This window comes from Elgaria multicarinata, chromosome 7 (genome assembly GCF_023053635.1).
Source record: "Elgaria multicarinata webbii isolate HBS135686 ecotype San Diego chromosome 7, rElgMul1.1.pri, whole genome shotgun sequence".
NCBI classification, from domain to species: domain Eukaryota; kingdom Metazoa; phylum Chordata; class Lepidosauria; order Squamata; family Anguidae; genus Elgaria; species Elgaria multicarinata.
In genome coordinates, this window is record NC_086177.1 from 75,682,674 (window position 1) to 75,695,625 (window position 12,952).

The following is a 12,952-nucleotide window of genomic DNA, read 5'->3' on the forward strand; positions in this document are numbered from 1 at the left end:
GGTGCATGCCTGTGCTAATAAAAAAAACCTATTGTAATAGGGTATAGTCCAGCACAGCTAAGCCTCAAAGATTTTACATGCTTAAGAACCTAAGAAGTGCCCTGATGCTGGATCAGACCGAGCGCCCATCTGGTCCAGCACTCGGTTCACGCAGTGGCCAACCAACCGTCAGCCAGGGACCAACAAAGCAGCACACAGTGCAGCAGCACCCTCCCACCCATGTTCCCCTGCAACTGGTGCACACAGGCTTACTGCCTCGAATACTGGAGATAGCACTCAACCATCAGGGCTAGCAGCCATGGGTAGCCTTCGCCTCCAGGAATTTAGTTCTCACTCATTGAAATTAATGGAACTTAAAAGTTAACTTTGGCTGGATTGTGCCCTTTGTTTGCTCGTTTTAATCTTCAGATAGAAAAAGAATCAAGAATATATACAGAACCAATGTGGCAAGCAGAGCACAATCGAAAAAGGTCTTGCACATATCAGTCTGGAGAGATTATCTGCTTTTCATGATGGAGGAGAGAAGTTTTGCACTTCACGAAAATGCCACTCTCAGTTTTGTCTGAATTGCCCTTGAAAGTAACGCCAAGACTGAAGTGCACTTGAAATGAAACATCCTAGTTTCCATTGCTCATATGACTGAGGAGGCGGATACCTGCGTACGGAACCAGCTGGTTTGCTGGAAGGATTCATTACTAGGTATACAATACTGGCATAATTCAAATGACATGCTGGTGAAAAACAACTGTATCAACACGCACAGGAATACGAATTCATGCAGAAATGCATGAATAGCACAGCTGAGTGACACTTCCCCTAAGTACTAATCAGTCACTATGCTCTTCCAATATGGGTGCTTACCAATGAATACCCAGGGAGAGAGAAACTTTAAGGAATATCAGGCTCTTCTCTTTCTTTGATGTGAAAGAGATGTGCCCCCAAAGTTCCTAACCTGGGAGGCATATATAAATTGACGTGAGCTTTCTATGGCCTTGAACACCCAAGTGAGAGAAGAATGAGTGAAAGAAACCTGAAGGCTTAATCCCCCCCTTTTCTCTGTAATTAATTAAAAAAATTAAAATATTAGCTTCAGGCTTCCAAGCTTTTACCTGCAATTAGAGCAATCTACTGTTAAATAAAACATAAGATTCTTTAAAAGCACTGTAGCAGCTAGACCTAAGGAAAAAAATACTGAAGACTACATGAATGGCTTTCGAACGAAAATATTCACAACTATTTTGGTTCTTGAAAATAAAGGGAGGGGGGATACCACACCAGATGTGAATAAAAAACACCTTTAATAAGAGCACCTTTTATCAGCTTAGGTTGATATACCAACTATGCCCTTATCTGGACAGAGATAGCCTAGCTACAGTTATCCATGCTCTGATAACCTCTCGCTTGGATTACTGCAATGCATTATACGTGGGGCTGCCTTTGAAAACGGTCCGGAAGCTTCAGCTGGTACAAAATAGGGCAGCCCGTTTACTAACAGGGACTGGCCGGCGAGATCACATTATGCCAGTCCTTTTCCAGCTTCATTGGCTGCCAGTCCAGGTCCGGGCCCAATTCAAAGTGCTGGTATTGACATTTAAAGCCCTAAACAGTTTGGGGCCAGGTTATTTGAAGGAACGCCTCCTCCCATATGTACCTGCCCGGACCTTAAGATCATCTACAGGGGCCCTTCTCTGTGAGCCCCTGCCAAAGGAAGTGAGGCAGGTGGCTACTAGGAGGAGGGCTTTCTCCGCTGTGGCACCATGGTTGTGGAATGAGCTCCCCAGAGAGGTCCGCCTGGCGCCTACACTGTACTGCTTTCATCGCCAGCTGAAGACCTTTTTATTCTCTCAGTATTTTAACACATAATTTTAACTTAAATTTAAATTTTACTGTTTTAACTCTGTATTTTAATCTTATATCAATTTTGCTGCGTGGTTTTATCCTGGTTGTGCTTTTTATACTGTATTTTGTAATTGTGCTTTTAACCTGTTGGTTGTTTTATTGTGGTTTTAATTTTTGTGAACCGCCCAGAGAGCTTCAGCTATTGGGCGGTATAAAAATGTAATAAATAAATAGATAAATAAAAAGATTAAAAATACTGGAAAAGAAATGTAGCCTGATCAAATTTTTGGAGTTAATAATTATTTGAAACATTTTTTTAAAACTACATTTTTAAATTTTATTTTTAGGAAAGATCTTTCCCAGACACTTAGGTTTCCTATAGATGGCAATCAGACCGATACTCTCTGAGATTTGGTTTCTAAAAGTGGATTTTTCTACCTCTTGATATATTTTCTATTGAAAATACTTGATCTCTTCTAAACAAAATGTCATTTTTGATCATATGGGTTCACCCTGCTATCTTGGACTATTCTTGAAAATGCTTTAATTTTCAAGGTCAGAGCTTTCTCAAGGGATGGCATGGGTATCCTGGTCAACTAAGCAAGTTAACTAAGGGTGCAATCCTATGCATGTTTAGAGAGAGAAAAGTTCTACAGTTCCCAGCATGCTGGGAGTTGTAGGGCTTTTTCTATCTAAACATACTTAGGATTGTGCCCTAAATGGCCCTGTCCAAAATATTCCTTCTTAACAGAATTATTATGAGTTTACACACTACTGTGAGATCCTAACCTTACAATAAAATACAGTGATGATATGGATAACCATTTCTGCACCAATGCTTCACCTGGGCCAGGTTTGCTTTTTATCCCGAGGAGTCTTTAAACATTATCTTTTAGAAATGAAACCTCAGGGTGAGGGTTCTCCAGCAACAACCAGATTCTGCAGTAGAGGCCATATTCTAGAATCAAAGGGCATTTGTAGCAATGCCCTGTTCTAGATACAAACACATCTTTTCATTGGCTCAAATCAACCTGAATCACCTTGCTGCAGACAATGAATCAGTAGATTTGGAGCCACAATATTAGACATTCACGTTAGTATAAAAATAACTCTTAGAACTTGCACCATCTGTTGAAAGGTTAAACGTGCAATTGGAGGCCATGATTTGGGCTGACATCGACAAGTTCAAATTCCTTCTTTTTAATTGCATTAGGCCCTTCGGTTTTCCTGACGAAAATCCTTCTCTTGTGTGCTTCGTTGGGCCTTAGGGCCTAATTAAAATATTACTTGACAATAAAATTAGGCTTGTAACCTGTTACAAATAGGTCCCTTAGCCCTTTAAAATAAGAGTAGCTGTACTACATAATTTCTAACTGTTCCGCTGAGCCACAATCCTTAATGAATCTCAAACCTGGCTCTGCAAAATGGTATCATGGGTAACAGAAAAATCCTGCCTGTGGCTCTATAAGACTAGTAAGATTTTTTTTTTAAAAAAAGGCAATGCTTATTTTGTCAGGAAATTGCTTAGATAGGTGTTGGAATTCACAGACAAGAGAACAGGCTTATGAGTATTAACATGTATAGCCCATGGCTAAATAGTGACAAGACTTAAAGAAATTTAGCCAAGGGTAGAAAATTAGCTCAATACTAGACATTAAGTAGTGAAAGACAGTAAGCCTGCTCAAAAGCAGCTTTCCATTGTGAATTTTGTACTCCCGTACAGTTTTAGGGCAAGAGCTACGGTACTAGTACTCACCTTAGATGCATCCAGGTCATCATAGTGTTTGGTAGACTCTGAGTCTGCATATTTGAAGAGCTGTTCACATGAAAAGAGAGTCCTGCTTCTTCTTCCAATGGTAGGGTGACCATATGAAAAGAACAGGGCTCCTGTATCTTTAACAGTTGCATAGAAAATGGAATTTCAGCAGGTGCTACACTAGAGTGACCAGATACAAAAGAGGGCAGGGCTCTAATGAAGAGGGAATTTTACAGGTGCTGTATGCACACAAATGACACCTGCTGAAATTCCCTTTCCGGGGGGGGGGGGGGGGGTGACCATATGAAAAGGAGGACAGGGCTCCTGTACCTTTAACAGTTGTAGATAAAAGGGATTTTCAGCAGGTGTCATTTGTATGCATACAACATCTGGTGAAATTCCCTCTTCATCACATTAGTTAAAGCTGCAGGTGCCTCCTCTCTTTTGTATCTGGTCAAGAGGGCAGGACTCCTGCAGCTTTAAGTGTTATGATGACCACAAAATTTCACCAGGTTCTACATATATACAAAAGACATCTGCTGAAATTTCCTTTTCTATGCAACAGTTAAAGATACAGGAGCCCTGTCCTCCTTTTCATATGGTCGCCCTACCTATGCAAGTGTTAGATACAGGAGCGCTGTCCTCCTTTTCATATGGTCATCCTATCTAATGGCTAGCAGTGTTTTTCTTTGTGAAAGGTCATTCTAGCATATGCAGCGTAGCCTAATTTTCCTCAGTTGTACTGGGGAATATTAAAACCTCTGGATAAAGTGGTTTTTGCATAGGGATTTGCCTACAGGAAGGACATTTAGTCAGTTCAGATGATCAGAAGGGAACAACATGTGTGTAATGGGTGGAGATAGCATAGATTTGGAAATATGGCCAGGGAAAAAAGCCAAAAAAGAAAGAAAAAACAGTGTCACTAGGGATTTAGAAGACTGATGTTCCAGAAGTTGCAAATCTCCCATCATAACCACAAAAGCCAAGAGTTTTGGATGGAACCACTATTTTAAAGGCATAATCCTATGAAGTCCTGGAAGCCTGCCACGTTGCTAGTTCCTTCCATAAGTAACAAAACATGCAAGATGGAAACTAGAGGCCCAGGAATATGAAGGAACAACAATTGGACAGCGCATTCCTTTGCAGGATAGGACTCGAATAGCGCAGAGGTGCACAACCTTTTTGGGCCACGTCAAATGACAACGGGGGTTGTATGCACCCTTGCACACATATACACATAAGCATGTGCACGCACACAAACTCACACAGGAAAGCCTGGGGATTCCCTTGCTAGCACTAGAGCTAGCAAAGGAAACGGCACTATTTCTCTTGCTAGCAACCAGGAAGGGATTCCCTGGCTAGAGCTGGCAAGAAAATCCCTGAGGTTTCTCTTGCTAGCGCTAGGAAGGGAAACTCTTAGCAGCGATCAGAAATAAGGGAAAGGGTTTCTCTTGCTAGCACTACCAAGGGAAATCCCAGCCGCAGTAAATGCAGGGTGTCGTGTGAGGCCAGCCACCAGAAATAGCTTGACTGCACGTTTTGCACCCCTGAAATAGTCCATTCACACTGAGCTTTCTCTGAATATTTGCTGTGATGTATGAGCATTTCCAGTCCCAGCAAGACTGAGGCAAAAGAAACATTACTTTAAATCCATATATAGAAACGGTGCCTTTTTCCATATTTGCTCTAGAGTAGGTGAAGGCCACCATGTGAATCAGAAGAGGGCTTTTGAGATCTGGATTGTGCCTACTCTAGAGTAACAATAAAAAAAGATGTAGTTGGTAGATACAGATTTAAAGTAATGTCTATTTTGGGTTTATGTTGGTCCCCTATTTGTTGAAACACCAAACAGGATGAAAGCAGGGATACAGCATGCTCAGGGCTATGTATAACTTTTGCTTTTAAAAAGAATCCATGACAAGATAACACAGACTTTGCACCCATACACACACACACACACCCTAAATTCTACGACTTGCAGATCCCACCTCCCCCCTGCAATTCAAGTGTACTTCCATATTCTTTTCCATGTGACATAGGAAAGGACAGGGCTTTGGAGGCGTACCTTTTTATCAGTGGGAATCCATTTCAAATCTAGGCCTACTTCTAGCTTCTGAGATTTTGCCCACACATTTTCAGATCTCTCTTCTCAGCATTAATTGCTAGAAACTTGGTTTTAAAAAATTAATGCAGATATTCTCAGGATGGTGAATTGCACCTCATCCAAGATTCTATACCTGCACAGCATGACCATACAATTATAAGTCTCATTGTACACTTATTTATCCCTCACTGTGGTGTGTGTGTGGAGCCTCTCTTGTACTTCACATCTGTCAATTCTATGTGAACTGAATGGATACAACTGTTTTCTGGAGTGTTCCAGACACACCATAATAGCATCTGTTCATGAAAGTTCTCAATATGCACTTTGAGTTACTTTTCCTTAACTGCTCTTTGCTTTTGGGTGGCAAATTATGTTTCACACATACCCCATCAAGTTTGTTAAGCAGTTGGTGGATGAACGTGACAACACTGTAAAAAAAAGTATGTCAGTCTTCAGAGTAAAAAAGGCCGCTTCTTTCATAGGAAACAGATGTACAATAGAAAGCCTAGTTGAATCAGGTTCTTGTATTGGCCAGATCAACATCTTGTGACAAATCAATACAATTCTGTCATGTCAATGCTCTATCCCTCTTGCGCATTTATACCTTGTAGGACACACAGTGACATTTGTTGTGGTATTTTGGATAATGTGGAATAAAAATCACGGAATAACATGATGAAAGTGGTATATGGAATGTGTAATGTGCCCCAAGAGTTATTAGTGCACTTCAGTACCACTATAAAGCAGTAGTGTAGATCTAGCCTGATTCTGGTTAATACCAAGTGATAAATGGCAAGCTTGACTTGTGCTATTTACAAAACAAGGAAGAGATGACACAAGCATTGTACACAGGAACTGATGTGGTTTTACTGCATTGGCCACTTACTTAATTCCAATATGCTGGTACAGAATTCAAGTGCAAATTCTCATCTCTACCAACACTGTCATTTTTACGTATCTGCTCTATCACTTTCCAGCTGTCTTCGTAGAGATGTTTCCATTCTGTTCTACTATTCTTGCTGAGAATGCAGTTATTAAAACACTCAGTTGATGCCAATGGTGGGTCAATACAAAACACAGAATGGGGTGTAAATGTGTTTCACATAAACTGATGGGCGGGAAGTGTTCCTTGGAGGCAAGGCGCCTCATGAGTCAACACATGGCAAGGGAAATCAAATACCATCACTGCTTTCTCTTGGAGTCAACTGCAATTGGTCATTAATATCTAAGCAAATAGTTATCATGATTTAAACTTCGATTTGCAAACAACTTGGCACAGTGCATCTTACAGCCAGCATGTGTTCTGTAAGACTATGAAGAACGCATACTATTGGCATAAAAAGAGAAGCTGTATGATTGTATATGAAGACAACAACTACAACTCTCACAGCACTGTCATTGATCCATTTTTAAAATATTCAAGCATAATAGTAATGAAGATAAAAGGAAAGGAAAGCAGAACTCATTCTACACTACAAAAAAGTCATATAACTCAACCAAATGTTGACTTTTCATTTCCTCCAGAGTATTAATCAACTGTAAAGTTAACTCGCTCTCTCCAAGTATTATTTAGTTAGGGCACAATCTTATGCATGTTTAGGCAGTGGAAAGTCCTATAATTCCCAGCATGCCTGGCTGGAGATCGCTGGGAGTTGTAGGACTTTCCACTGCCTAAACATGCAAAGGATTATGCCCTTACTTGCTGTTTAACACTCTGGTGGTTTCGCTGGATGTTCTCTACCTCTGAAGCAGTCTGAATTATTTATTTTTAGATGTTTAGGCTTGGAGGGGAAACAGTCAATATTGTATGTATTATCCCCTCATTCAATAAACAGTTCCATGCATACTATATCTTGCGTTAGAATAGTGTTGTCTTCACATAAGACTCAAATAATGGTATTAGTCATTCATTTCCTTGTACACATACACCCTATTGCGTGTTGACAGGTTTATAAGGATGCAGTGGCAGCCACGGGTGCTGGGCAGCTCCTAGACGACAGCCTTTGAATCCTTGCAGTCTTGAGCAATGGTGCCTGAGTTAGTCTGTTTATTGTCTGCGTTTTCTCCCAGATGCTTGACTTGTCTGAAAGATTAATACATTAACAAGAGCAGTAAGGTCCAGGGTTGCACATCTTTAAGACATTTTTATTAGCAGATGGCACATGAGATTCAAAGGTCACCACAAGGGGGGACATTTTAAAGTGAAACAACAATATTTATGTTCAGATACTAAGCTGGTGAGATCATGTGGTAAATGGTTCTGATTAAATTAGTTTACAAACAGCCACTATATATCAGTTGAAAATTCCAACTCCACTTCTTAGTAAACACCCACTTAGTAAAAACTTGCTCTTGCCTGGTTCAGCTAAAAGAGAAGGAATGTGCAGCTATCTTACGGTGTCCTGCGTGTGAACAATTTGGTGGTTTGTTCTCCTGCCCTTTTATTTATCCAATCAATCAGTCAATCAATCGGTAAATTCCGCATGATGTTGTTTCTGAGGTCTGCATTTGCATAACTAGAAAAACAACACAAAACAGAAGCTCTGTGCCCAAAAGTGGAGCAGGTGGAGCATTTGCTTTTCTTCATTTGGATATAACACAGGACAAGGTCATTCTACGTCTATAACATTTCCCATCTTCACATGGCAGGATGCATATCATAGTAACTATTTTATGAATCAGATGCACATGGAAATTGTGTTGCAGGTGGCATACATGTAACGCAAAACAAACAAGATTCTTTTTATTGTGCAGTTATGTTTCTTAGCTAATGGTATTTTTAGATGTCCACTATGCAGGTCAGTGGTATTTGCCCTGCTCTAGAAATGCCTGTAGGTAAAGGAAATATGATGTTCACATGGAATGTCTTTACCTTTTTGACTTCCCCATTCAAAAAGACTTACATGGCTCTCAAAGTAAGCACTGCTTCTTTTATTAAAGTGAAGAGGAGATTTGTTTATGCAGCACACCTCAGATGTATTTGTGCACATCAGAGGGCGGACAGTGCTCTAGATTACTGGGGTTTGGGGTGGGCTTGTGAAGTGTTTTAATTAAAGTTTTACCATTTGTGAAGCATGCCGCCTCCAGACAATTAAATGTTGAAACCCAAATCTGTACCACCTACCTTAATCTTTAAATGGCATCTGTCAGCTGATGACAGGAATCAGGATTTTTAAAATAGTGTTTGTGCTTTAAAAATCACAGAATTCACATACTAAAAAGACCACGTTAAAGAAGCTGGCGAAATTATTTATTTATGGTTTAAATTGATACCTTACACCTTTATGCACTTCTAAGTTACCTGTAGTTAGTAATGTTCCACAGAAATTCTGAAATGTGTCACCAGCAATGGCACAAAATACTTAGAAATTTTTACTTGAATATTGTTTTGTAAATGTCAAGGGACATCTGCACCTTTAATTTAAGAAGTCTTATTTGGCATACCATACACATGCCCCAAAGAGTATTGTGAGAACAATTCTTACTTTTCAAATGAACTGTTTTCAACTTTCACTGTTTCTTCCACTGGATCCAGTCCTTGTTCTGAAAACTGTTTCAAGGCACTTAAAGCTGCCTGTAAACACACAAGATTTTTTTAAAAAAAATCACAAATAGCACTGAAGGTATACTACTACTGTGTATGGAATGTTTTAACACATAAAATATGTATTCATGGACTAGTGAATACTGGCAAAAATCAGTGGTAAAAAGACACCTTGGAAAAGAGATGAGCAAAACAAACAAACATGTATTCATTTTCAGTGCATGTACATTAGATTCACCAACACTAATGAAGGCCGCAGTTCTCTTGCCACCTCATCTTTGTTCACCATATATAATCAAGTAATCGGAATGTCTCTAGAGTACACAGATCCATGACTTTTTGCTTCACATGTTACTTAGAGGCCAGAATGAGCCATTATGGCAGGGACCTCAAAAATTATCCAGCCCAACTCCCTACCATTGTAGGATGCCCACTGATAGGTAGCTATCTATGCTCCGCTTAAAAACTTGGGGCTGCTGCCAAAGCCTTTCTCCAGTGTTTAACATCCAGTGACACAGAAGCCTTTTCCAGTGCATAACATCCAGTGACACAAAATACGTGATGCAACACCATTGCTCTGCACATTCCCCTGGCCTCAAAAGTGACAGCCAACGAAGTGTAGCTAGTTGGGGGAAACCCAGTGTGATGATGTGATGACACCGATTTTTCATCACTAGACATTACATGGAAGAGAGGAAGAGGAGATATGGTGCTGATTATTCCTTTGCGATTCATTAGTTCACTAATGTCCAATGCATTAATGGCACCAATTCTTTTAATGCTGACCTCACTATAGCTGCTGCATCCCTATCTGATACCACAATAACATTCTCGTTGCATTCTGCAAGCTGAACTCTTCTTCTCGGTTTCCACTGTTTCACCAACTCCTATCTCTGGCTGAACCCCATTAGTGGTGTATGTTGATATTATGTGAATGAGGTGCCTAATCTTTCAACAATTTGTGGCAAAGGAATGCCAGCTATTACATACATTGAAGCAGAAGGTCAATTTCCATCAAGTTGTATAATGCCTAGCACTTCTTTTAGATGATAGAATACAAATACAGACACTGGAACCCAGTATCTTATACGTGTATTTTACAGAATCAGTAAAAATGAAGAGAGCCATCTGTCAGAGGCGCATGATGTACTTCTAGTACGCAAACTAAGTAGGCTCTGTGCTATAATCTTGCCTGGATGGGAAGTTATCTTGAGAACCACATGATTGCCACCCTGAGCTTTCTGGTGCAAGAGTGGGCAGTAGCTATGATAAATGAAAATCCTCAATGGGCTGATTCCTTTTTCTAATAGAGTTAAAAATATTTTAGGATAAGAGCACTTGTCTTAAATATTCCCACAGTTGTTTTCATTGTTACTTTCACTACCTTCAACTGTCAACAGTGAGTACATAATAAAACAGGATTAAAAATTCAACAGTTTCATTGTAACTTCAATTAAGTACTTCTGGTTTTGTTCCTGCCATACTGCTATTTTGTAGCTCCTTAATGAAATATTAACCTAGTTTCTCACGCAGTTTGAAGAATTCATTCATGGGAACCTCTGTTTCTTTCTTTACCCAGAACATCTATCTCTGTTTCTTTGAAGGGAATATCACAACAAAAGCAATCTATCCTGAACAAAAGCATCTGTTCCCATTGAAGGAATTTCAAGGATAAAAAGGTGAAACACGTGTCTCCAATTTAATCCCCCCCCCCAAAAAAAAACATGTGGGGCGATCTTTACGACAATACTTTAGAGGGCTGCCTAAAGTTGCATCCAGGTGAGTAGTCTTTCTGTGTGATAGTTGTGCAATGAAATGGTATCGTCTGTATTACGTATTGCAAACGTCATTGTTCCAATTTCAGAGACTCTGCTTTCATGCAAAAGCTTGGACCTCATTAAGGGACCATTTAAAAGATCTAAAACTTCTTGCAATGAGTCTCCCCAGAAGCTTTCCTCATGCTGTCTATATTCCTGGACATTGCTATGGATATCATTTTCATTCTTAGACCTTTAAAAACAACAACACTTTTAAAACCAGATTTCATTTTTCACCTTGCACTCATGTACCCTCGCGTTATTTCCACCTGTGCAGTATGCTCTAAATTTCTATTAGCTGAAACTAAAGTTGAGTATCTCGAAATCCCATCTCAAACCCAATGCCTCATTAGTACATGTATGGAGTGTGTAGGTGCTTTTATAAAAAAAGTCCAACTCCAGGAAGAAGAAGCACTTGTGGAGAGGTAACACACAGATATTACCGTTCGGTAGGGCAGGGTGGGACAGAACTGAGAGGAAATGTGGCAAGACTGCTGGTCTGAATGCACTCTGAGAGCACACTGGTTGAGATGCATAGGTGGCCCTGTCATGAAATGAATTGGGTAGCACCATGGGCACAAGAACCCCCAATGGTCACACCAGCCCCTCAATCTAGTGCTAAGAGGCCCTCCATTTACATGATACATTCATTCCCTATGTAATCCCTGATTGTATGGAACAACATAGTGCCGGATAAAAAAGCAGCTCTGTCAAATTAATAAAATGCCTCCAAAGCAGCAGCTGATTACAGGAAGAATGGCTATGAATCAGTATACACACCAGTGTTAAAAATGAAAGATAAGAGTTTTTGAGGGAGAAACATTTTGCACCCTTTGAGCACATATTTTTATCTTGAAAGTGTTTAAGGAAAATATGGCATAACTTTAGTAATAATGTATGCAACAGAATACATCAAGTAGAAGAACATTTATGTATGTATGCTTTGATTCCTTAATAACACACTACACATTACTGATTATACATGTCCATAACCATTTCTTTCTGCACTTTAGTGGGTGGGTTGGCTCTCCTGCTTGAGTCATTCACTCTTCAGGCACTTTATTCATTCTGATGTTCTTTGACTGGCACTTGTGCATTCTGGACTGTGTTGCCTTTGGGGGCTGGATATCATGAGGGAGGGATGGGAAAACTTTGCAGCAGGTGTTCTGTATGAACATGTAGCAGAACACACCTCTGCTCTTGGCTCTGCCCCTGATTACTAGGTATTGGCAGGCCGTGACTATCCTGACCAAGAAATATTGACGGGCTCTGTCTATCCTGAGTATCAGAGCCAGTGTGGTGTAGTGGCTAAAGTGTTGGACTGGGAGTCGGGAGATCCGGGTTCTAGTCCCCACTCGGCCATGGAAGCTCACTGGGTGACTTTGGGCCAGTCACAGACTCTCAGCCCAACCTACCTCACAGGGTTGTTGTTGTGAGGATAACATGGAGAGGAGGATTATGTACGCCGCTTTGGGTTCCTTGGAGGAAAAAAGGTGGGATATAAATGTAATAATAATAATAATAATAATAATAATAATAATAATAATAATAGTAATAATAATGCTAAGCTCAGCTCCTTTGGTGGTCCAGCTGACCCATCTTGCACAGTGTTCTCTAGTCTCAAGTGACATAGTAACTCATGCCCCTTCCCCCTCATTTTTTAAAAGCTATAGAAAGTGAGATTAAGGTCTTTTGAAAAGTACTGTGGGCAGCAGAAGGGGAGAAATAGCACTGAGAGGGGATGTTAATTGTGTGGATGAGGTTGGATGCTGAAGAATTTGAGTAAGGATGAAGGATAAGGATGCACTCTCCTATCGCCTTCCTGTATATTCTTCAAGGTTACCTTGAAGAATATACAGGAAGGCGAGAGGAGAGTGCATCAGAATGAGTAT

The 12,952-nt window shown here is 40.2% G+C and overlaps 1 protein-coding gene across 2 annotated transcripts in view; it reads right to left on the minus strand.

Moving 5' to 3' along the window:
• Positions 1–6,227: 6,227 nt before the first annotated feature.
• STAU2 (staufen double-stranded RNA binding protein 2) overlaps positions 6,228–12,952 on the minus strand; it is a 174,897-nt gene continuing 168,172 nt past the window's right edge. For both annotated transcript variants that reach the window (XM_063130851.1, XM_063130850.1), the window contains 2 exons: positions 9,185–9,273; positions 6,228–7,782 (listed from right to left, as the gene is read on the minus strand). In XM_063130851.1, coding sequence (XP_062986921.1) covers positions 7,689–7,782; positions 9,185–9,273 — 183 coding nt within the window. In that variant the 3' untranslated portion in view covers positions 6,228–7,688. The remainder of the gene's footprint in view (positions 7,783–9,184; positions 9,274–12,952) is intronic.